Source organism: Augochlora pura, chromosome 5 (assembly GCF_028453695.1).
Source record: "Augochlora pura isolate Apur16 chromosome 5, APUR_v2.2.1, whole genome shotgun sequence".
Lineage (NCBI taxonomy): Eukaryota > Metazoa > Arthropoda > Insecta > Hymenoptera > Halictidae > Augochlora > Augochlora pura.
The window spans coordinates 8,658,165-8,683,736 of record NC_135776.1 but is presented as its reverse complement, the minus strand read 5'-3'; the positions used below and the strand labels follow the sequence as shown (position 1 = coordinate 8,683,736).

General features: G+C 33.4%; 1 protein-coding gene and 1 non-coding gene across 4 annotated transcripts in view; one reads left to right on the top strand and one right to left on the bottom strand.

Moving 5' to 3' along the window:
- The window catches only part of Pcb (Pyruvate carboxylase), a 69,804-nt gene extending 60,603 nt beyond the window's left edge, over positions 1-9,201 (top strand). For all 3 annotated transcript variants that reach the window (XM_078181216.1, XM_078181214.1, XM_078181215.1), the window contains 5 exons: positions 1,478-1,945; positions 2,670-3,059; positions 4,163-4,598; positions 6,113-6,509; positions 6,591-9,201. In XM_078181216.1, the coding sequence (XP_078037342.1) occupies positions 1,478-1,945; positions 2,670-3,059; positions 4,163-4,598; positions 6,113-6,509; positions 6,591-6,839 (1,940 nt within the window). In that variant the 3' untranslated portion in view covers positions 6,840-9,201. The remainder of the gene's footprint in view (positions 1-1,477; positions 1,946-2,669; positions 3,060-4,162; positions 4,599-6,112; positions 6,510-6,590) is intronic.
- A 15,714-nt stretch (positions 9,202-24,915) lies between these two features.
- Positions 24,916-24,987, bottom strand: Trnaa-cgc (transfer RNA alanine (anticodon CGC)). Its single transcript has one exon. It is a non-coding gene; the product is annotated as a tRNA-Ala (tRNA).
- Positions 24,988-25,572: the final 585 nt, after the last annotated feature.

The window sequence follows — 25,572 nt, the reverse complement described above, 5'->3', positions numbered from 1 at the left end:
CCATATTCACATACCATTGAAAAGGTTTATCAAACTATATCTGTTTAAAAAAGTTGATCATACCATATTTGTTTACCACTACGAACTTTCACGCTTCCTTAATTATAATTACAACGTGACAAATCAAGAGTAGCACGTGTGCTGTCATTTTGTCTAGAAGAAAATATTTATGCAATTACTAATCAACGTTTTTTATTTAAATGATACCTATGCAGAAAAAAATGAAGGAGGGCGAGAGAATATTATAATTTGTAAACAATATGTATAATGATGCACGCATATATTTTGTACTTTATATATCTTTTCAGAAATTAAACTGATAAAATTTGATAATGAAATATGCTATATTTATGCGTTGCCAGACATTTTAAATTTTAATCGTGAATAACTTCAAAATAAATTTGCTATTTTTAGAGACCTCGATCAAGAGAAATTCTATATTATATATTATTTGTATTCAGAATCACATAAGTCTATGTGTTTCGTCCCGAAGACGCGAATCAAACAAAAAATCAAAATCAAAAATTAAAACCATGGAAAATGCGGATATTCGCATGATCACTGCGAAGCAGATTAAATTTCGCAGACAATCTAATTGACAAAACAGTTAACGAAAACGAGTAACGTATGCTACAAAATCTGCGCAATTCTCCAATTATTAATTGAAATATTTATTAAGAATCATTTGTCACACGCAATTGCTACGTATTTGGAGCATATCAGATCAACCGTGTCTCACACAGGAACAATTAAATAAGTGATGCGTTCTTTTCAGATGGAAAACATTATTGACTCATCCTGCAAATCATTCGAAAAATTTAACAAAACAATGAACTTAAAGAAAGTATAAAATATGGCGATACAATGGTTACTTACAGTACAATAGTTACAAGTGAAACATTGAGAACGTTGTGTGCATAATAATAAATGAGTCAGTAATGTTTTATGATTGTTAATTGATAAATTTATCGACTGTAATAGCATCGATATTTGAATTACAGTAAAGTCTCTCTAATCATCTCTCAGTTTCTAAACAAAAATGTACAATTTGGAAAGAGAAGATACAGTTATTTAAGCCTCGCGCCTGGTTTTTATAGTCACCGATCGAATAATCGTATCTCCTCAACCCAGATTTTTAATTTTTGTTTAAAAGTTGCGAATGATTGGCAACAATTTACTGTACTCGTAGATTTCTGCACAAAATCACTTAAAAGCACGGTTTTGCTTAATAGGAGGTAACATAACAATCGCAAACGCTTCCGTCTCAATTTCTACTTCCTCGATCGTTGGTGCTTATTGTCAATTTCTTTCTCCTAAACGACGTTGGAAATCATTCCAAATCAACATCAGGTTGCTTTCACTTCTTACCTGGTCTGTGTGGCGTTTAATATTATACCTGTCTGACTAACAACTGCACGTCGAAGCTTCCTCGAACCGTCTGTAACACGTTTAAAAAAAACTGCAACCGATATTTCAGACGTTAAGGAACCACCGAAGGGTTTCCGTCACATCTACAAGGAACAAGGTCCGGAGGCGTTCGCCAAAGCCATCAGGAAACACAAAGGTTTGCTGTTGATGGACACCACCTTCCGCGACGCTCATCAATCCCTCCTCGCCACTCGCGTGAGATCGCACGATCTTCTCATGATCTCGCCGTTCGTCGCCCAGAAGTTCAACAATCTCTATTCCCTGGAAAACTGGGGCGGCGCTACCTTCGACGTCGCGCTCAGGTTCCTTCACGAGTGCCCGTGGGAACGATTGGAGGACATGAGGGCGGCCATACCGAACATCCCCTTCCAAATGCTTTTAAGAGGCGCCAGCGCTGTTGGGTATACTAATTACCCGGACAACGTTGTCTACAAGTTCTGCGAGCTGGCTGTGAAAACCGGAATGGATATCTTCAGGGTGTTCGACTCTTTGAACTATCTACCGAATCTGCTTGTTGGTAAGTCAAATGAACTGTTTTAGATGAAAGTAACTTGTACCTTGAATCGTATGGTCTCGGTAGCTTGTACTAGTTTGTTTCTATTGGACTGGCGAATAAATTCGTAAAAATAGTTTTGGCATAATTATTTCAAAATCTATGAACTACTGCTTTATTCATTTCATCTCGTTAAATCGCTGAATATATTGACAATTTTTATACATTTAATTGTACAGCAGTTTTTATTGTTATTAAAGAAGTAGTTTAAGAAGTAGATACGATCTTAACCTCTTGCCCTATAATATCGTGTAAAACTCGTTGTAAATATTTAGAATATAATCTACTAAATACGCGCGTTATTCAAATCTCTTAAATTACAATTAAATTTCGCCCATCTATCATTAATATTTAAAAATTGAAATTAAAATTTTTTAAACATTAAATACCTTTCGCCATGAATATACAATATACAATAGACACTAAAATTTTACATTCAGCTACTATGAGCTCCAATATCATTATATAATTTTTTAAACATTAGATACCTTTCTCGATGAATGAAATAACTAAATTAAAAATAAAATAAGTATCGATCAATGTCAATGTTATGGAAATATAAAAGTGTTAATAGATTTAATATATCTTATAATAACAGAAGTGTTCACGACCGAACGACTGTCTGGTCGGTAAAATGTTAAGAATAAATAAGTAGTACAAACACTGATGAATAAATAAATTTTTCCAGGTATGGATGCAGCTGGAAAGGCCGGTGGAATCGTCGAAGCAGCGATCTCGTACACGGGAGACGTGAGCGACCCGAATAAGACGAAGTATAATCTGAAGTACTATACCGACTTGGCTGACGAGCTGGTCAAGGGTGGTACCCACGTTCTGGCGATCAAGGACATGGCAGGATTATTGAAACCGAAGGCAGCCAGAATGCTGATCGACGCGATCAGACAGAAGCATCCTGACATACCTATGCACATTCACACGCATGACACCGCCGCGGCCGGAGTAGCGTCCATGTTAGCTTGCGCCGAAAGCGGGGCGGATGTCGTCGACGTAGCTGTTGACAGTATGTCTGGAATGACCAGTCAACCTTCCATGGGCGCCATAGTTGCAGCACTTGATGGTGAGTCTTCTATGGGTCTTCTGAGAGTTAAACTTAACCGGGTCGAGGATACAAAACCTTGTAAATTCTATTGTGTTGCTTTGTGATACAGTATTGTCTCTGTAATTTGCTAAACGATTATATTATAATTATAATATTATATAGTTTGCTAATATTATAATTATAATATTATAATTTAAACGTTATTAACCCTAAAACGACCACTTTTTCATTTTTTGACATAATTGACATGCTGGGGTTGCGAGCGATTCAAAATAAAATCTTGGTAATTAAAATATTATTTATTATTTTCAAAATATAAAATATAAAATACAGAATTTGTTGTGAGCAGAAGGAAAACTTCATTGTTTTGGTAGTTATTTACATATTTGCAGATAATTGAAAAATTTTCTGTGTAAGACGACTTAATTTATTTAAACGCCGCACAATTATTCAATTATAATATATGCTCGAATAAAGGAGTTTATCATTCAAATAACATTGCAAGTCATTCGGTGCAGTTTGCAAAAAATTATACCGTTTTTTAAATGATTTTACATATATGGCTGCCAGTGTATGTGGTGACTGGTAGCAAATCTGTTAAAATTGTATAATCAATTTCTGTCTTACAATTACTGTATAATTTTAATTGCTATTTACCATTCGCAACTATAAGAACAGCTTCTATTCAACTTAGAACTGATTTAATTTAATAATATATCTTGAACTAGTAGTAAAGCTTTCAGTGAATTCAAATATCCTTAAAAATCTATATTATTCTGTGTATCCAGTAATTATAGAATTTTTTGAAGCTCCTTAAAAAAAAATCTGTACCGATACAATTTTATTAATAATATTTAGATACAAGTTAGTAAAATTCGACACATTAGTAACCAATATTATATATTCAGCTTTTACTCAAATACAGCAATTCTTTGCAATATAATTATATCCTTTTACACTTTATTTGTAGCATTATTTATAGCATTAACTACTTCCCGAATAAATATATTGTCCTTATTGCTATCTATGTAAATTTTTCGAATGCAAATAGTGAAGAGGAGTTAACAAGAGTAGCAATTAATGCGTACCCCATGTTTAACTGTATTTCCATGCCCCCACAGGAACGCCATACGACACTAAGTTCGATCTCAGAGACGTTTCGGAGTATTCCGCCTACTGGGAGCAAACGAGGACATTGTACGCGCCGTTCGAATGCACGACAACCATGAAATCCGGGAACGCGGATGTCTACTTGAACGAAATCCCCGGCGGCCAGTACACGAACCTGCAGTTCCAGGCTTATTCCCTTGGACTTGGCGCATTCTTCGAAGACGTCAAGAAGGCGTACAGGGAGGCGAATTTGTTGCTCGGAGACATCATCAAAGTTACCCCGAGTTCGAAGGTTGTCGGCGACCTCGCCCAGTTCATGGTGCAGAATAAGCTCACGGCCGACGACGTGAGAAACAAGGCTGAAGAGCTGTCGTTGCCGAAATCGGTGGTCGAGTTCTTCCAGGGTGCCATTGGCGAGCCTTATGGAGGATTCCCAGAGCCGCTTAGGTAATGTCAATATTTTTGCGACGTCAAAATTAAGCACTAGTTCATCTAATATCAATTAACAATAAAACTACTCAAATTATATAAATTAAACTTATGTTTGTAGAATCTAAAGTAAATGTTCTGACTTATTAAAAATCTATAAACTCATTAACTCAACAAACAGTAAAGATACGGAGTAAAAATTTCTCAAATACGATGGTGTCCGAATAATAATGCGGCCCACTGTGTAATGCAGCTGGTTCAACTCAGAACGCTCGCGTGCGCTGAGAAATATGAATATTGAGGAATTGAAATATTCCACTTCATTTGACTTTCCAGTGGTCTTGAAACGTCCTATGAGAGTTATGTTGGAACTTGTAAATGGAGGCCTGTATTTTTCACGTATGGTCATGCATTAGGCATGATTTTTCTTCTATTTCGCGAGGTGACGCTTGCGGTTTCGTAAATAAAGCATTTTAATGAGTTATGGCAAAATATTGAGACGGACGAAGATTTTCCTAGCACAAGTATTATAATATCAGAGAGATGATTTCGAACAGAATGATAAAAACACTGGAAATAAAATTTGAATACGTTTGACATACTGTTTATATTGTTTATATTGCTAATTTTTAAATAGCCCTCCAAACTGACCAAAATTGTATTTTGTATTTAATTTTTTGTACCCCCTTTTGCGTTCTGAATTTTGTGATTTTATGATTAAGTAGGTGCAAAAGTATCAATTGTCTATCGCACACTGTAAAATACATTTAAAAGTGCCGAATAATAATACTTCATTGTTTGCATAACGTTAGAAACCAATATATGCATTTGTGTAATGGAATTAAATTTTATTGTAAATCCATTTTCCACAAAAGTATACTATTTTACAACTGTTTACATGGCAATATTCGGCACGAGTTATATTTCACAATTGATCATAAAGCATTCTTTAAGTATATTTTATAATCGTTTCTGGGACAATTATATTTTAGTGGACCAGTTATATTTTATAATCGTTTCTGGGACAATTATATTTTAGTGGACCAGTTATATTTTATAATTGATCGTAAAGTATTTTTAAGTATATATTGCAATCGTTTTTGGGACAATTGATAGCTATAATATATTTTACAATTATCTTTAAAGCAGCCTTTAACAAAAATATTAGGGTGTTCCATAGGTTCCTTCCTTTTTTATGCGAAATTGATAAACGATATTTGTTGTTTATGATTGATTTATTGTGTTATATATGAACCATTCTGCTCTATTACACTCTTTCATTGTCAGGAAGCCTAATTATGTCCTCTTTCCAAAACAGTTCAGACTTACTTGCAAGATACTCATGGAGCATATGGGACACCCTAATATATTGTCTGTAAAGTAGTCTTTCACAAGAATATATTTTACAACTAAAGTAAAACTATAAGTCTGTAAAGCTACAAATTTTCAAAGCTATAAGTTTGCAAAGCTATCTATAGAAAACGCATTACTTTAAAATTCCTTATAAAGCAACCACCACTTTATGGTTCCAGGTCGAAGGTTCTGAAAGACATGCCAAGGATAAAGGGCAGACCTGGAGAAAGTTTCGCACCTTTCGACTTCGACGCCTTGACAGCGTCACTGAAAGAATCTCATCCAACCGTCACGAATAGAGACGTAATGTCGGCGGCCCTCTATCCCGAAGTAACGAACGACTTCTTAAAGTTTAAGGAACAATACGGTCCGGTGGACAAATTGGAAACCAGAATCTTCCTGACGGGGCCGAAGGTCGGGGAAGAGTTCGACGTGACGATCGAGAAGGGTAAAACGTTGGCTTTCAAGACGCTCGCCGTAGCAGAGGATCTCACGCCGAGCGGCGAACGCGAGGTGTTCTTCGAGATGAACGGCCAGCTCAGATCTGTATTTATCAAGGATAAGGAAGCCGTCAAGGTGAGAGATCATGTTTCGTTCAAAGCGTGAAAATAAGTATAAAATTTGGCGGATTTTCAATGAAATGATTTTCTTTGCTAGGAAATTCACGTTCACCCGAAAGCTGACAAATCGAACAAGAACCAAGTTGGAGCACCGATGCCCGGCACTATAATCGACATCAGGGTGAAAGTTGGCGACACGGTGGAGAAAGGAGCACCGTTGATCGTCCTGTCGGCCATGAAAATGGAGATGGTGGTGCAGGCGCCGAGAGCTGGAAAGATCAAGAGCCTCGATGTTTCTCAGGGAATGAGATTAGAAGGGGACGATCTAGTTTTGACATTCGAATAAGGTTCTCCTCGAGTAAGGTCTTTCCAGAGACTGGAACATCTCTGAAATCATGTCGTTGTATACATTCTTGAGACAAGAGTACGTTTTGTTTAATTGATAGTCGCTGGATGTCGTTACTATTTGTATATGGATAAATTTTACTGGTTTAAGAACGCGTAGAAAATAGAAATTGTACATAATTTAGTTTTAATCGATGGTTGAAATTTCATGGATCTTTTACGTTGAAATTTCATGGCATTACAAATGTAGAAGTATAAGGAAAGCGTCTTTCGAAAAATATAGTTTTATCTTCTCTTTGCTTTTACACATGCGTGTATCTTAATAATTGTCTTCTATTTGTTAAAGATTCGGTAATATTATCTACAACATGAGAAAGTGAAGAAAATTATACACTGCCTTGTGAATGTTAAAAGTGAACAAAAACTATCTAGAGAAAATCACAGGAGACAGTGGATAGCTGTTTAATTAAACAAAGGTGTGGCTCTTGATCAAATTCTAAAAGAATATTGCATACAGTCAGTCTACCGCATTAAAACTTTCATCGCGTTGTGTATTCACTTGCTCAAACAGTTCTGTGACATTGTTATGTAATATATATTTTTTATTTCAATCGATTCTTAGTCATTATCCTTCGTCATTGCTTCGCATGAATCATTTTGCTAGTATTTAATTTAAAGTCACTAGTATACAAACTGCTTTTTATTAAAAATTCGAGGAGACCATTCACAGCTTCAAGGAAACAGAAAATAATTGTCAATTGAAGAATAACGGAAAATTGAACATTTATAGTTTTTAGTCCAACGTCGAAGTTACCGTGCTTTGACAAATGCCTTACGACTTAAAACGTTTCACTTCATGCTGAATAGCAGATTTTCATGAAAACGTTAGATTAATAATTTCTTTAAATCGAGAACGATGAAACATTTATACGCTAACAGAGATCCATCTGAAATTAAAAATATGTATCAAGAAATTTCGTTCGATGAACTGTACGAAACTTCAGATCGAAATCTGTGTCTTTTATTTCAACATTCTAGTAAATTGTTACAACAAAAAGTTCCATGAAAATGGCATTCTTAGCTGCGGATACAATTTTATAAAACCTGACACACATGGATTGCCTTCAAAGTTTTATATATATAATGTAAATTTCGTAATTTTTCTCGTATAAAATATCTTTTCTCATTAAATATTTTTTTGAAGGTTTTACCCTTTCACGTGTTTTTCAATTAAACTATTTAGAGCAACGTATTTACGTTGAACAGATAAACCGCTTTTAAAACTCTGACGTCTTAAATAGTTTACTTGTAAATCAAATTATACGATATTTTAAGAAACGTTAGCACAATATGCATTGATAGTGACATTCTTAAAGTCAGATTTTGTATTTCCCAGAATCGTGTTCGTGAATTGGAAAGTTGCACAAAATATATTTACACCCGCGGGAAATGAATGGTTGCAAACGAGCATTATATTTCCGAAGAAAATTTTGAGTAGTTGAAAAAGCAGTTCTCTTCCAAATACAATACAAAGCTGCCAAAATATGTTGCTGTTTCTACAGTGAACATCGCATAGTTTTTAAGTGGAATTATGAGAGCTTGCGAGCTAGGAAGCGTTGTTCCCCTTAGTTATAAGTTTAAACAAAAGTACGAAAATAGATTTATCATGTATCGATATTTTTGAACCATCTACACGATATATCAAACGAAGCTGAAGCAGTTGCAAGCACAAACGATCAATTAAAATAAACAATTATTGAAATTGTATGTACTTTGTTAGTCGTTGTTCTATTTGGTAGTTTCTATTATATTCTATGATGTTTTTATTTATAAATAATGATCATATATACCTTGCATAATAGTGTTAATTTAAAGTCACGTTACGAATATTCCGAATAATTCGTAATGATTTTCAATATTTTTTATTAAACAATCTGAATGGTATAACCACTGCTGAAGAAAAAATCGATGTATATGTCAATCTTGTATTTTGAAACGATGCGAAACCAATGAAGAAAGTTTATAGATCAGTCTGATTGAACATTTTACGTGCAAGCAGCTACGATACGAAATTTTGACGTACTGTATTCATGAAATCGTTGTAAATATAAGTAAAGATGGCATGCGTAGGTACAGTAAAAGATGAAAATGTTTTTTTTTTGCTCGCATTTTAATGATATATTATATATATATATAACACAAAGAAAACCAGATGCGTGAAATGTTGCAATTGCTGGAAATTTTACGACGGCAGGCGTCCAAAACTGATGTTCGTAGTGTATTTATACAGATTTTAAAGTGCGATGAATGTAATTATACTTATAAGATGTAAAAGGAGCAAATGCAAAGAGTCTTTTACCATGGTCTCAGATATTTTTCCTCGCAATACAATTCCTTTCTCGCAATATGTATAGCATCTGTTCCCCTAATTTTGTCCCCGATTTAAGAGCATTAAGAATTTCTTAGCGATATTCGCATACTTCATTTATTTTATTCATACTAAAAGAAAAAGAGCGATTATTTGACAGAAGCAAAATAGTGAAATCATTTAAAAATTTACAAATTACTGTTTTATTCTTTTCAACTTAGTAAAATCACTGAAAAATGAAATGTATGGGAATGTAACTTTCCTATCTTAGAATTAATAGCAACAGTTTTTATTTTGCACAAAAACCTGCAATCTTGTGATAATATAGTTGAATCAGAGTGAGCAAAATAGTTGCTTTCAACTTTGTTATTTGCTTTAAATCTTTCGTCATTATGCAAGACTGATTTTTTATTTTATTTGAACTAGTTGTAAAGATTGTTACTACAATGATAAAGTAATTAGAATAAGGTAGTGTGGTAACAGACATATCCTGGATTTCTACACCATACTGCTGTTTCCGATTCTCAACACACATGTACTTGAGATTCTGTAACGCTGGACCATTACCTTCAATATGTGTAATGATATTTCATTACAATTAGGACAGTTCATTATAATGTCTCATATTTTTTAGTTTCTAGTTTTCTAGTCTTTAGTATCACAATGATTGTATAGTCATTAAGAACACTTTAGGCTGGCGACTATATTTCTTTATATATTTTATATCTCAAAAATGTCTAACAATAGTAAGTTTTTCTTTTACTAAATTTTTCTCCGAAGCATTTGCTTTGTTTGTCATTTAAAACGCTGTAACCTTGGGGGAAAAAATCACGACGACATAATTCGATTCTCAAATTGAAGAAAAAACTTCAAATTTTATAATACTGTAAATGGTATCACGAAAAACATGTTCCAGGTCCACAGAGAGCGTCAAGTTTTGCACTTTTTCGATATCACGGACATCCCCTCGAATTTAGGATTCTACAGTTACGAAGATGCATGATATTAGGTTGGGGAAAAAAAAGTCCATAATTTTTTCGGTAGACGGCTGTAGTGATCGATATCTGTTAAAGTATCGATCAAACAATTTCAGATTTATGCTCGTTGGAAAGGTGACATTACGCACTACAAAATTTCTTTTTCTGTTTTTTGTTTATTGCATTAAGTTGCGAGCTACAGGGTGCTAAAAATGGAAGTCAACATAGAGAAAATCCGTGACATTTTACAATTCTTCTTTGATAAAGGTGAAAATGCAAGCCAAGCGGTTGAAATTGTGAATGGTATTTATGGTCTCGATACTATAACAGTCAATTACGCGCTATTTTGGTTTCGTCGATTTCGTTCAGGTATTTTTGATGTTAAAGATGCGCCTCGTACAGGTAGGCCTGTCGTAGGAAATGTTGACAAAATCATAGAATTAATCGAAGTTGACCGGCATGTTAGCAGCCATAGCATCGCTCGGTAGCTAAAGATCGACCATGAAACGGTTTTAAACCATTTGCACAAAGCTGGATTTAAAAAGAAGCTCGACGTTTGGGTGCCGCATCAATTAACACAAAAAACCATGATGGTTCGAATTTTCATCTGTGATGTCTTGGCTAGACGGAATAAAATAGACCCATTCCTTGAACGAATGGTGATTGGGGATGAGAAATGGATCACATACGACAACATTGTGCGAAAACGTTCATGATCAAAGCCTGGTGAAGCAGGTCAGACGGTGGTCAAACCAGGACTAATAGCCAAAAAGGTTCTGCTGTGCATTTGGTTGGACTGGAAAGGAATCATTTATTATGAGTTGTTTCCGTATGGTCAAACACTAAATTCGGATCTCTACTGTCAACAACTGGACCGTTTGAAGCTAGCGATTGACCAGAAACGGCCAGAATTGGCCAACAGGAGAGATGTTGTGTGACATTAAGACAACGTCAGGCCACATACGTCTATAGTGACTCGTCAGAAAATTCAGGAACTTGGCTGGGTCGTTTTGATGCATCCACCATATAGTCAAGACCTGGCACCAAGCGATTACCATGTTTATCTTGCATTGCAAAACTTCCTCAGTGATAAGAAATTGGCATCGAGAGAAGATTGTGAATGTCGATTACAAGACTTCTACGAGAGAAGCATTATGAAGGTACCTTTAAAATGGCAACAAATTAAAGAACAAAACGGTACATATTTGACCTAAATCGGACAATCGGAAACATGTTAAATAAAGTCTTGAAGTTCACGTAAAAATAATGGATTTCTTTCTCCCCAACTTAATAATAAAAATTAGGATACGGTATCGCAAAGTAGAGATTTCAAGCTTTAATTGAGAGACTCTCTGGATTCTAGAGCCAGACTGTCACTCCAGGTGAGCCGTAAGACCTTCAACCACAATAACGAGGTCGCTCTCCGAATGTGCTGCTCCTACAGAATGGTAACTAAATTGTATTCAACGTAACTCGCCCTCTGACTTCCTCAAGTGGCACCAACCACTCGTAATCAGCATATGGGTCAACCACTGCTACCACAAATTCAACCACTGACATCGACCAGAACAGTAGAGCCCTACCCTAGGACACCAGCGCTGATCGTCTGTGTCGTGCTAGTCTCCAAGTCATGGTCTTGCTTTTTGTGGTTTCCCGTTGCTTAGTCGAGATTTCCTGACTCGGACTCGGCATATTTGTTATAGAAAATAATGGTACTACATTCTACAGTGATGCAGCTTCTAAAAAGTTCAACGATAATTTAGTGGAAGCACAAATGTTGAATAACAAAAACAAGTAATCAGGATTGCGTGATAGCAAATGGTGTGAATAATTATGGACTCGAAGTAACGTTTACATTTCCTACGATGTTTGAACAACATCTTAACAAAACATCACTTTTTTTGTATTACTATATTACCTTTTATATTTTATAACTAATAAAATATAAAGAAGAATAATCGCATTTATGAGATATTTTTGAAAGTATTTTTACATAATAATTAGAACCGATGGCTCAGACAATATAAAAATGTCTAAAAATTGTAATAATATTTATGACCACGATTATTATAATTGTCATATGAACCTACTTCGTATCTATCGTTTTATCTGTATGTTTATCGACAGATATAAAATACTTTCTTGTAAAAATCGATTCAATTATCAGTACGAAACTAGTGAATGTCTGTAAAATCGTCGAAGCTCTATTTTTGTGACTGACTGTGCGTTCCATAACATTGACAGATACATGAGAAGTCTTAATCAATTTCTATAATACGAAAATTTTAAATAATATGCACAAAAGTCACATTTCTGACGAATTGAATTTTGCACAACTGCACAAATTCGCTCTTCTTTTAATTATTTTTATAGATTAAAATTAATACATCGATATGTCGTAATTCTTTCATCTTTTCTATTGTTTTCAGTGGTAATTACTTAATTTTGCCATAAATAAATAAAATCAGCAGTCTATAATCATACATGTAACAAATGCAACAAATAAGGCTAATAAAACGACGCTTTAGGGGTCATATTTTTAAATATATTTTTGTTCTTTTTCAGCGCTACATAAATATACTAGTGAGTGTAGCAGACAGTTGATAGGTGTAGAGTAACACAAACATTCGATTGGCATTCTGTTCATTTTTCATGACACGTTTACGCGTCACTTTCTATTCATTGTAATCCAATCGTAAACAAATCCAATCGCTCGCGAGCTTCTGTGAAACTCAAATTTCCGATACGCGCGCTGGTTATTTTCAAATTTAAGTACGAGGTTCCAAAAAAAATCTCGCGGAATTTTTGAATTTCGCGTATTACTTATTCGCATACTTTTTATTTGACGTTTTCGCATATATCATGGCGCACGGTCTGTTTCATAAATATAAGTATTCGCAGTGCTTTAAAAAATAACTTGCCGAAATTAAGTGGCGCGTGCAAAATTTCGCCAAAAATTGTTTACTGCAGGTGGACGTATGTTTAAAGTATACAAAATTTCTACAAAATTCAGAATTGGATGAAGAAATTATTAAAATTTGTATGACTGTGCTACGTTATATCAATTCATACAAGTATTAATAAAGTATTAAAGTATAATTAAATATTAATGCAAATGATATGTGTTAATGAAAACAGTTTTATTTTGTTTGCATTGTCATTTCGACTTGAAAATAATTGAAAATGAATAACAGTTTCAATTTTGCTACTATTTTTTGTTACAAATGCTTATAATTCATCATCTAATTATTAATTACACTTTTTACAGAATTTAACTTTTCCATATATTATCACATTATTTTCAACTTGCGGAAATTATTAAGAGAAACAATTTATTTCTAATAATTTTTACTGTTTACAATCTTTTTGGAAAATTTGTATCGTCCCTAAAAGATTCAAATATTAATATTAATAAGAAATACGATAATAGAAATAACTAAAAATACAATAAAGAATAATAATTTTAGATTCTCTGTATAAAGTTGTAAAATAAAAATAGAAACAAACGAGAACGTAAATCGAATGGAAAGTTGTACAATATAGAATACCGTATTACGTCACATCACTTGCAAATTATACAATTCAAAATGTTATTTTCGTAATTATGGAGGTTAGGTTCATTTCTTAAGAAGACTGAGAGCGTTCGCTGCTCGATACAGAAAGTTTGGCAAACACATGGATCATTAAATAATTAACCGTAGACCGCGGAGGAAATCGATCGAGAGGTTATTGACCCTTTGTATAACTTATGCTTGTGGGTGGCATAGTCCGACCGATTAAATATTTTATTCGCGGAGAAGTCGTCAGGAACATGAATGTGCGGAGATCGATCGACGTTACCACAAAATGTCGACGTTATTCGTTGAAATACATCGTTTGCAAACACAGTTACGTCGGAAACAGAAACAGAGAGAGAGAGAGAGAGCAAGTCGTGCTTGACGAAACACGGTTTCCCGTTGCTCCCGGAAAATTCGAGAATCTTTTTGTGCTGTCATATTTTTCAAAGTTTGAAGAACGATCCTATATAAATTGAATTTTGAGAAATTTTTGTTGTTTAAACAGTTTAGGGATAAATGAATTTATTTGTCGACCTTTTTAATTTCTCTGTTTTTAAATTTTGTTAACTTCACATTTTTTAGTTTTATATCCTTATTCTGTAATGATTTTGTAAAATAATTATGAAAATCGAAACGGTAATGTTATTTTAATATAATTTAATAAAGTTTTGTTATTTTCAACGCGATAAAACAATCGTTAAGGAGAAAGTGTTCTTACTGTTTAATTGTACTGTAAATATATTTAAAAAGTATTTAATAATTGAAAGTGTGAAAGATTTGTCGCATTGAGTTAAAGTAATCTCTTGTGTTTCTTCTATAATGTAATTTTCGCTTCTTCAATCATGAATGTTTAATTGAACATGATAAGACAAAATGATGTTGGGTCTGATGGAGATAACTTCGATGGAAATATTTACAACAAATTGCTCCGAGTATTTTTAGCAAAATAAAATTTCATTCTCCACGATTGTTTAATAGTTTTGACGAAATACTGAAGTAATTTTTCTAACATCAACCCTCTGTTACTATTCTTTACGTTTTTTATATAACTGACACTTCGAGTAATGTTTTATAATGTTCAACCATCATTTTATACTGTTTATAATATCAAATAGCTAATATGAATCGGTTATGTGAAAACAAACAAAAAAAATAAAATTATATATATATATATATGTATAATAAATGTGGATTTTCAGGGAAATAATTGCTTTTCTTTTCTTGCTGTCGCTTTATACTTATGCTAATACTTACAAGATAAAGAAGTTCATATCTGTATTACAAAGTATACGTCGACGATTCCACCGATAAGATATCTTTAAATTTTCACTAAAACAAACTTTTAACGCAAACGATCCCCACCGGCCGAGAAAACCATAATTTACGTGGAGGTATGATAATGCGTGTTTGTTTCGCAGTTATGGTAAGCCACTTTCATTCAAATTTTTGCAATATGATATTTACTAAATATAAAGATGTCTAGAGTTTTAGCTGTTCAGCAACTAAAATACTTCCTGCAAAAATAAAGTGAACTACTTGTTATGTAACACGAAGATATTACTTAGAAAAAATAATAATAATGACAATTATTATTAAGTGTACATAAGAAACATTTATTTCGCTATTAAACTTTTTTCACTTTACTGCTAGCATATTGTTTAATATAATAATGCACTAATAGTTGTAATAGTAGGAAATAGTCTTTCGTTTATCTTGGAGTAAATTGAAAAATATTTATATTCCTCGAAAAGACTGTAAAAGCAGAATATAATTCCAGCAAGGAAAATCAGACGATACGCCCACCGACATAAATTATAGATTTCACGAGGATAATAATCGCGCCTGGCATCGAATTTCGACGCAGTGCCCGCCATTATGCTTTTCACGTGTCACTTGGCCAACATCGAAGACGATTTCGATAATTATTAACACCAAAACTACCAAGTCAGTCGAAATATACGATCCATAATTGTTTTCTTTTTTGCAATTATTGTAATTCTGAATATTCTTGGTAAGTTTCCTTCCGCAAGTATATGTATATTATAATTAAAACGTGTATCATAATAGAAATGATATTATTATGGAAATTATAATTGAAATTACATTATAATAGAAATTATGGTAGAAAGTATTCTACGAAAGGTGAATAATAAATAAATTAGCATTATTATAAAACAATATGCTCTTATTCTTTATAAATATTTATTTTTTATTCTTTATGAATGTATTGTTAAATTAAAATAACAAGTATTAAATACAACAAAATATAAGTGCAGAGCATTTAATATTTATGTAACATCCATTTGTTAATTGCTTATTTTATCACGATAATATTCAATAGATTTGATATTGCTAAATTAACGTGTCATGTTAACGTTAAAGGAGAACTAACGGTCGGTCAAGCAGTCAGTCAGAATTGTTTCAATAGCACTCGGGAACTCATAAATATTCAAACACGTTTCCAAAGGCGAGGCCTTGTATTACAAAATTTTGTTTTACGTTTTCGATTTAATCTTCGCGCGCGGAGTTATCCGTTTTTCGATCGTCTCGCGGCTATGTAGTTGCGAACTAGTAATTACAAAAAGAAAAATAATCGTGAGTGAAAGAAGAAAACTTCATGCAAATTGTTTCATACAAATATTACATTGTATTACATCGAAATTACAAGTGTGCTGCGAAAACAGAATTTTTCATACCTGGGACTCATTATTTTACATTTACAGCAGAAGTATATTATTGTATGATATTACGATTTCAAAAATTATAATTCGATCTATTGTTGTTATATTGTGAAATGATTGTCAATAAATAGAGCCTTATTTTCTGTATTAATGGATTTTATCTAAAATGCAAGTAAAGTGGAGATTTTACTGTTATCCTACGTCGTTCGTGTTGTTTTTTTAATATTATCGCGTAGTTTCGCAGGATTTTCAAATATTAATCCCTATATTATTTAATAACTATAGTTCGACAACAGAAGATGCGATACATTTAAGAAGATGAATTAATTAAAATGATTTAAATGCGTCATCGATTTTGAGGGTGCCAAGAGTCTCGAAAGAGCGTAATAAGCCGCGTTAATCGAATTAATATTAAAATCAATCTTCTCGTGTTTGTCAGTCATATTGGCGAAGCACCAAGGCATGGAAATTGCTGGATATAAACTATTATAAAGTGCAATTTCGGTACACGTTTTCGTCTTTTTTTCAGAAATTTCAGTTTAAAGTGTTTCGCGTTTCGAGTAACTTGGTTTGCAGTTGCTAACTTTTAAGGGCATCAGAAAGTGCTTACAACCGCCCCAACAAGAGCTCGTTTAAGAGTCCGAGGAGCCTGGGTTCCGCCAAAATTACCCTACTTATATATTTTTTCCGTTTTTAATACGGTGGATCTTCGATAATTCGAACTTTATGTAAAAGGGCTAAACTACGAGTCGGCTGACTCGTAAACTTAAAATACAACAGTTCGGTTATTTTTGGACTTTGAACTTTTCTGTTCTATGGAGGCGGTTATCAATTCACTGAAAATTTTAATTCATATATTTGTAAATAAACTTGTGGTTGACTTTACTATTTTTAAGTGATGTGAGCAATTTTAATTTTGTTTAAGATGTATGCGTTTAATTTAATTTTGTATTAAGATCCGCTGTCTAATTGTTAGATTGTAAATGGAATGTGTTCTATAAAGAAGGAAATTTTTGTTGTTGTTAGAAGGAGCACAAACTTATTTTACAAGAATATTCAGACTTGTTCTTAAACGCGCTTTTAATAATGTAGAGGATGTTTAACAATAATCGATCATATACGTTAGGTCCTCAATGGATGTGTAACTTCGAGACAATAAAACTAAATATACGATAAATAATTAAAATATTTAGCAATCACTACAACAAGCGTTTAATACTTTCAATTAAATAATTCATTCACATTTATATTTATTTCCAATTGCTTTGTGAATTTTCTTCAATTGTTTACATATGAATAAAGACTCTAGATTCCGATTATATTGTAAAACAAGACAAAAAAGAATATTGATTTTTCAATTATATATTATTACAATAGAATATTGTTTCAATCTTATGGGAGCTCGGTACAAAACTCATATCTTCTAAAATAATTAATTTTCAACCTAAATACTTTAATAATTTTTGAAAGAGGATAGGAAGAGGAACTGACTTATGCAAAAATAATATATAGTTGTATTAAACAAATTTCAATGTTATTGTTCCTTTGTTGGATAAAAGAATCGTTTATCAACACTTAGTATTGCAACTTGTTAAAATCTGTGCACTGACCAATTTTTATTCGAAACATTTTTTATCATAAATTACTGGTTAGTCGATACGTTAAATATATATTTAGACACGACACATAAAAGTGTGTACATATCACATTACATTATGCAACGTAAACACATTATATACAAATATATAATACATACATCAACAGAATACAAAACAAAATATGTAATAATACATACAACAACATAATAAATAAATAGGTAATACACATTGTAATATAAATGCGTAAATAACTGACGCATATCTAAATATAATACAGAAAGAGGTAGCAAATATTTCAATTTAATAGGTTAATAAACAATGAGAAATAATTTATGAAAAAAAATTGCAAAAATCAGATATCAGTAGCGTATTGTTCACATGGTATTAACAAGTATAGCACGCTCCGATGCGCCGCTATATGGGGTTCTCGGTGCATGCGTCGACTATACCACTCCTTGCGTAACTTATTCTCCTGTACGCACTGACTGTGGCAGGTATCGTAGGTGTCGAAGGTGTCGAAGGTAACGAAGGTATCAAAGGCGTCGAAGGTCACAAAGCTGTCAAAGGTACCAAAAGTGTCAAAGGTGCCAAAGTTGTCGCGAGCATTCGTTTCTTTATAAAATTCCAATAATTACATGACCTGAAATTTCCACTATAATCTTTTATCCTGGTAACTTCTGGCTCCAGTCTCCCTTAGCCACTTTTGAATTATTAAAAATTAGATTTCCTTGCAACATACTTAACCTTCTCAGTGCTGGCCAAAAGAGTCCCGTGTACCCGAGCAAAATATACAAAACTCGCCTGACATAATCTTCACGAAGTTTCAGTAAAAAATTGCAAGAATTTTGAAAAATCTGGTAATTACCAATTACTCGAAAAGGAAGAACAGATAAGGAATGATATTGTTGTTTAGTAGAAATATTAAGAACAGAATATTTGTTCAACGGTAGATATTATATCGTTGTTCGGCACTATGAGGGTTAATCTGCTATACGCCCCCTCAGTGAATTATCAACGGCGGCAGCAGGCACCAGTATTTTTGATAACGCGTTATTAATACACGATCGTAAAATTTTGCGTGACTCACGTGTCGTTATGATATATATATGTACGCGTGCGTGTATATGTACAACGTACACAGGCATACGTGCTCGCTCATAAATATTTATTGATCGTCCGTGTGTCGATATGACAGTAGCGTACATTCACTTTAAACACGGTATATTGCTTCTCTGCAAGTGATCATCAAAAAGATCATAACTGTTAATCATTAGTAATATTTATTGCGTATATAAAGGAACGCATATATTATCCAAATGTATTAACGTGTTTAATTTCTGTTTTATTTGGCTTCAACCCGCTGACTCGCGCGCGTAGAGCAGGTTGAGTCTCGCGCGCTTGCCTGTCATTCGTCACTGTTTTTTCATTAATAACTCGTTAACAAAGCCGCGGATTGCATTGCAGCAAAGGAAAAGATTACTTGAAGTGGCCTCAGAAACGAACCCCTTACTTCCCGGAGTATGTATAATTTTGGTACACCCTGTATGTTCATAGTATATGTCATACGTACTATAGGACAGTGGCCCATACGTCATACGTATTTTTACCCTACGGAAAAAGTTTTGTGCATTTTATGGGCACGAAAACAGGATGCAATCTCGCTAATAAACAGATCTAACAAACATTGCAATATAGGAGGAATACGTTATTGCCGCTGTGAATGGACTTTGATCATGACGTATGTATACGACGTAAACGCTGAAGGGGTTAATGTTTCACTATCTCACGTTCCAAACATGATCACCGTGAACTCCATAAATCTTTTTGACAATATTCATAGTTATAGCTATTCGAAGGAATGCGGATCAATTCGGCACGATATATAAATTATAAATATATATAAATTATTACACGTATAACAAACAAGAATGTAATGGAAACGAAAGATACAATATACAGGGTGTTTAAAAACCTTAAATCCAAATATTTCGAAAAGGACCCATTTTTAGGAAAGAAGTTAAATATAAAAGTTACTCGTTTTCAAAGTAGAAATACAACTATTTTATCCATTCTCTTCATTAAAAAAAGCAGTGCTAATTTAATACGTTTTTCGTGAATTTAGATATTCAAAGACAAAATTTACCATAAACTGTAAAAACTATTCAAATTCAATTGACTTCAATTGAAAAACAATTCAAACAAATAAAGAAGAGAGAACTGAACGTGATCACAGAATATGACCTGTGAAAGAGCGAATTTTCTTTGTAAAACACTGCATCTGATTGCAACAAAAAGGTAACGACACCTGTGCAGGTTTTTCATTCTAATGCAAAACTGTGTTTATAGCTGCTACGTGGATAACGATTGACTCACCCTCGTATTTTGTCGTTCGTTAATGACAAAAAGCCGCAACACGTGTACCGGTTAACAGTCTCAAAGATCAGGACGAACGGGATCAAGGTGACGGAGAAACGACGCTCGCCTAGAAGCGAGATTAGAGAGAAGGTTAAAATGCAAGCGGATTTCCTTGACACGACAGGAGTTATCGGACGTGAGAAAATATACAGTAGCGGTCATAGAAAGACGATCAACTTCAATTACAATTATATTAGGATGAGGAAAAAGTAATCTACTATTTTTTCGGTAGACGGCTGTAGTGATCGATATCTGTTAAAGTATCGATCAAACAATTTCAGATTTATGCTCGTTGGGAAGGTTACATATTGCACTACAAAAATTCTTTTTCTGTTTTTTGTTTATTGCATTAAGTTGCGAGGGTGTTAAAAATGGAAGTCAACATAGAGAAAATTCGGTACATTTTACAATTTTTCTTTGATAAAGGAGAAAGTGAAAGCCAAGCGGTTGAAATTGTAAATGGTGTTTATGGTCCCGATACTGTAACAGCCAATTACGCGCAATTTTAGTTTCGTCGATTTCGTTCAGGAATTTTTTATGTTAAAGATGCGCCTCGTACAGGGAAGACCTGTCTTAGAAAATGTTGACAACAGCACAGAAATAATCGAAGTTGACCAGCATGTTAGCAGTCGTTGCATCGCCCGGGAGCTAAAGATCGACCATGAAACGGTTTTAAACTATTTGCACAAAGCTGGATTTAAAAAGAAGCTCGACGTTTGGGTGTCGCATCAATTAACACAAAAAACCATGATGGTTCGAATTTTTATCTGTGATGTCTTGGCCAAACGGAATGAGATCGACCCATTCCTTGAACGCGTGGTGACTGGGGATGAGAAATGGATCACATACGACAACATTGTGCGAAAACATTCATGATCAAAGCCTGGTGAAGCAGGTCAGACGGTGGTCAAACCAGGACTAATAGCCAAGAAGGTTCTGTTGTGCGTTTGGTTGGACTGGAAAGGAATCATTTATTACGAGTTGCTTCCATATGGTCAAACACTAAATTCTGATCTCTCCTGTCAACAACTGGACCGTTTGAAGCTAGCGATTGGCCAGAAACGGCCAGAAATGGCTAACAGGAGAGGTGCTGTGTGCCATCAAGCAACGCCAGGCCACACACGCCTATAGTGACTCGTCAGAAAATTCAGGAGCTTGGCTGGGTCGTTTTGATGCATCCACCATATAGTCAAGACCTGGCACCAAGCGATTACCATGTTTGTCTTGCATTGCAAAACTTCCTGAGTGATAAGAAATTGGCATCGAGAGAAGATTATGAAAGTCGATTACAAGAGTTTTTCGCTAATAGAGGCCAAAACTTCTACAAGAGAGGCATTATGAAGGTACCTTTAAAATGGCAACAAATTATAGAACAAAACGGTGCATATTTGACGTAAATCGCACAATCGGAAACATGTTAAATAAAGTCTTGAAGTTCACGTAAAAATAATGGATTTCTTTCTCCCCAACCTAATATTTTATTCGTAGCACCCTGTACAATTTGAAAATATGGATAGAAATAGTCTGTGGGAGCATGCTCTATTCGGACTGTGGGATAGAAGTGCGGTTCACTGTAACTACAAAGCGAATTAAGTTCGTAAATACTAACTCACCGGCTGCGACTCTAATGCCGCGACTAAAGAATGAAAATGAGAATGGATACAGAGTATGAGACTTATTTTCGCGTTCCCTTTTCGAGCAAAAGGTAATAATACGCCGTTCTTGTGAATATGGAACGACGCGGATCACAATAGATGTACCTTTCATTACGCCGCAGTATGCAGAGCGTAATTTATTATATTACTTTATAATGCGGATCTTCCTACATCGTAACCTGCCTTTCCCGGAACGTGATTTCATCCTCGACAGGAATACCGGTAATTTAATTGATATTATATTCTGATCAGATTCTTTATTAAACCATCGTTCGACAGAATAATTGCGTGTGGGGTTGTTTTTTTTTCAGCCGTCGGTATCATCCATTTATTTGTTCAATTGTACATCTTTTTAGTTGAAATTAAATTAAATGAAAATTGTCGACCGTTCTTTTTTCAAACATACATGTATTGTAAATTGAATCGTGAATTGCACGACGGCTTCCTTTGCAATAGAAGGAAAATTATTTATTTATGCATCAATTTTATTGTGTTTAATTTTTGTATAATTCGTCCACAATGTTTGTATAATTTTATATCATTTTTCTACGAATTTTGAATAATTATTGTCTATTTTTGTTTACTTTCTGCCTAATTTTTGTATAAATTTTAATGTTTTTAGTACATTATGAGTTCTAAAGCTTGTAAAAGTAAACAAATTCTAAATTCTAAATCATTTTCTAAATCTAACCTATTTTTTAATGTTCAAATTATTTTTTTTTGTTTACCAACCAGTGTTCCCGGTAACGCATCTCCGATGCAAGTCGGCTGCGTTCGTTTATGTAACTTCGTCTGATTGCTACATCACACCATGTAATTTGCAGTAGATTTCACGCTTTCACGGTGTCATGTTGTTGTTAATAAACGAAATATCCGTAGCGATTGTTACCTTGGCGCGGTGATTCCAATTGAAGATAACAGCAAACTTTAAAAATCAGTTACTACGTTGCCTGTATTTGCGAAGCACGGAAACAAATGGAGGAGGTTTATTCGTGTCAAGGTTCAATGAAATTTCTAATAACCGCAAGTATTAACATAATTATTGCTGGCGGACTACGTTCTCCATTCTTCATATTTCATCTTCAATTTCTGTGCGAACGATTTGAAATAAAATTTCTGTGCGAACGAATTCAAATAAAATTTTATGAACTGGTTCAAACAATATTTATGAATATACCTATAACATTTAAATGCACTTACTGGTGAAAGATTGCAAAACGCTATTTCTTAAGTAAGTTTATGTTTAACTATTTCTTTAACACGATTATCGATTTCCCGAAGGTGTAAAAAACATGTTTTCATAATTTCAGTTTAACAATATTTTTTACTGTTGTGATCAGCGAATATCAATTAATAATTTTTAATAAAAATTATGACCCATAGTCTGTGTTTTCTATGTAATTACTTTCTAACTGTTGCTATAATTATTACAAAATTATTTCGGTAAATTTTGTAATATAAAGTATCGCTAAAAATATTGTCAAAGTTAAAAGTTTCGTCAATTATATAATTATACAGGGTGGCTCAAGTACGATATTTAATTTGTTATTATTTATATTAAATTATATAATTTATTATTACCAGCATCAGTCGCAGAAGCGCAATTTCTCCGATATTCTAAGCAAGCTTCGATGCTGAAGTTTTTCGATAATTGTTGATGCAACCGATTTCCCGAAGTTCGAAACTTCGTCGGAAAACAAGTTACTCGGTCGACATTGTTGAAAATTCAATGGATTTTGTAATCTCTCTGGTTCACATGAATATATTTGCCTGGACAGGAGAGATATTCGTTGGCAGGCTCGCAATATTTAACAATAGCATGACAGTCCCCGCGGTTCAATTCGTTTTCAAACTATACGCTTCGAAACTCTATGTATAAACTACAACCACCAGCGCCGGTCCACGAAACCTTACCCTCTGAATTTCGGATCAATTTAATCCAACTATTACATATACTAGTACTAGATTGCTATAGAATTAGTTTCTGTACCTACGGTATAATTATAGGAGAGTTAAACCAAATTGCAATACAGGCACGGGCTTTACTCACGGTCAAGATAGAAAACGTGAATTCAAAGTTTATTATGTATTTTATTATGTTTCATATATTTCATATTTTATATACTTTGTACTTTACATACTTTATATTTTACATATTTCATTCTGCATTTATTATATATTTTAGACGTTATTATAAGTATAAGATAGGAAACGTGACTTTGAATTTTATTATATATTTCACTATGTTTCATATATTTTATATTTTATATATTTTATTATGTATTTATTATATATTTTAGACATTATTATAAATATTGTATAAGAAAACTGAGATCTGTGAGTCTATTTATCTATTTATTTATTACCACGCTATTTATTTATTTATCTATTCTATTAGCAGACGCTTAAATGCGACAATTTTTATCTGCTTAATAAAATAATTAGTATGTCTACATATTCTCCAAATAGTATAATTAAAATGCATGTATTGACACAGATAGTAATATAAAATGAATGATAATAAATAAAAATAAAATTCATAAATATATCTCCGAAATAAATATAATTGTAAAGACATCAGTCATTTCAATTATGCAATTCACTGATGGCAATACACACATGCATAATACTAATCTTAACCTATTATTACAATCAAAAAAACATTATTAACTAATACCATAAAAAAGGTTAGAAATGCGTAAAAAAATGTTCAAAATGTAGCTTTCGAATGTCAATTCAAACATAAATGACTGTTGACTGTTGTATTTGATAAACTATTATATAGATCTTGGACATGGCTGTATAAAAAAAAATAGAAGTATTGGCTGGAGGAGCTGGGATTTGAACCCAGGACTTTCAGCATGCGAAGCAGACACTCTACCACTGAGTTACACCCCCATGTGAGATGGCACTATGGAAAGAAGCATGAAAAGTCTCAAATGTGCTGAGCTAACTGAATTTCTAATTGTTTTTACAGTTTATGGTAAATTTTATCTTTGAACATCTTGGATCGCGAAAAAAGTTTTAAATTAACACTGCTTTTCTTTCATGAAGAAAATAAATGAAATAATTATATTTGACATTTTAAAGCAAGTAACTTTTATATTTAACTTCTTTCCTGAAAATGTATCCTTTTTTATCATATATATTGTAATTACATATATTTATAATAATAATATTGTGCTGAATTAATTCACATTCCTTCGAATAATTATAACTATAAATATTGACAAGGTTATGTCAAAGTTATGTCAATTCATTTTCGAACATAATTTTCGATGCAATTTTGGACGATATCAGAAATAAATGACCGTATTGTAACACAGGATAATTAATTATTTTCTTGCGTGTGCCGTCACGAATAATAGACCGTATTTGATAAACTATTGTGTAGATCCCGGACATGGCTCTATAGGAAGAAGTCTAAAGGGGTCAAATCTGCTGAGGTAACTGGCCAATTGATAGATCTGCCATGACCAATCC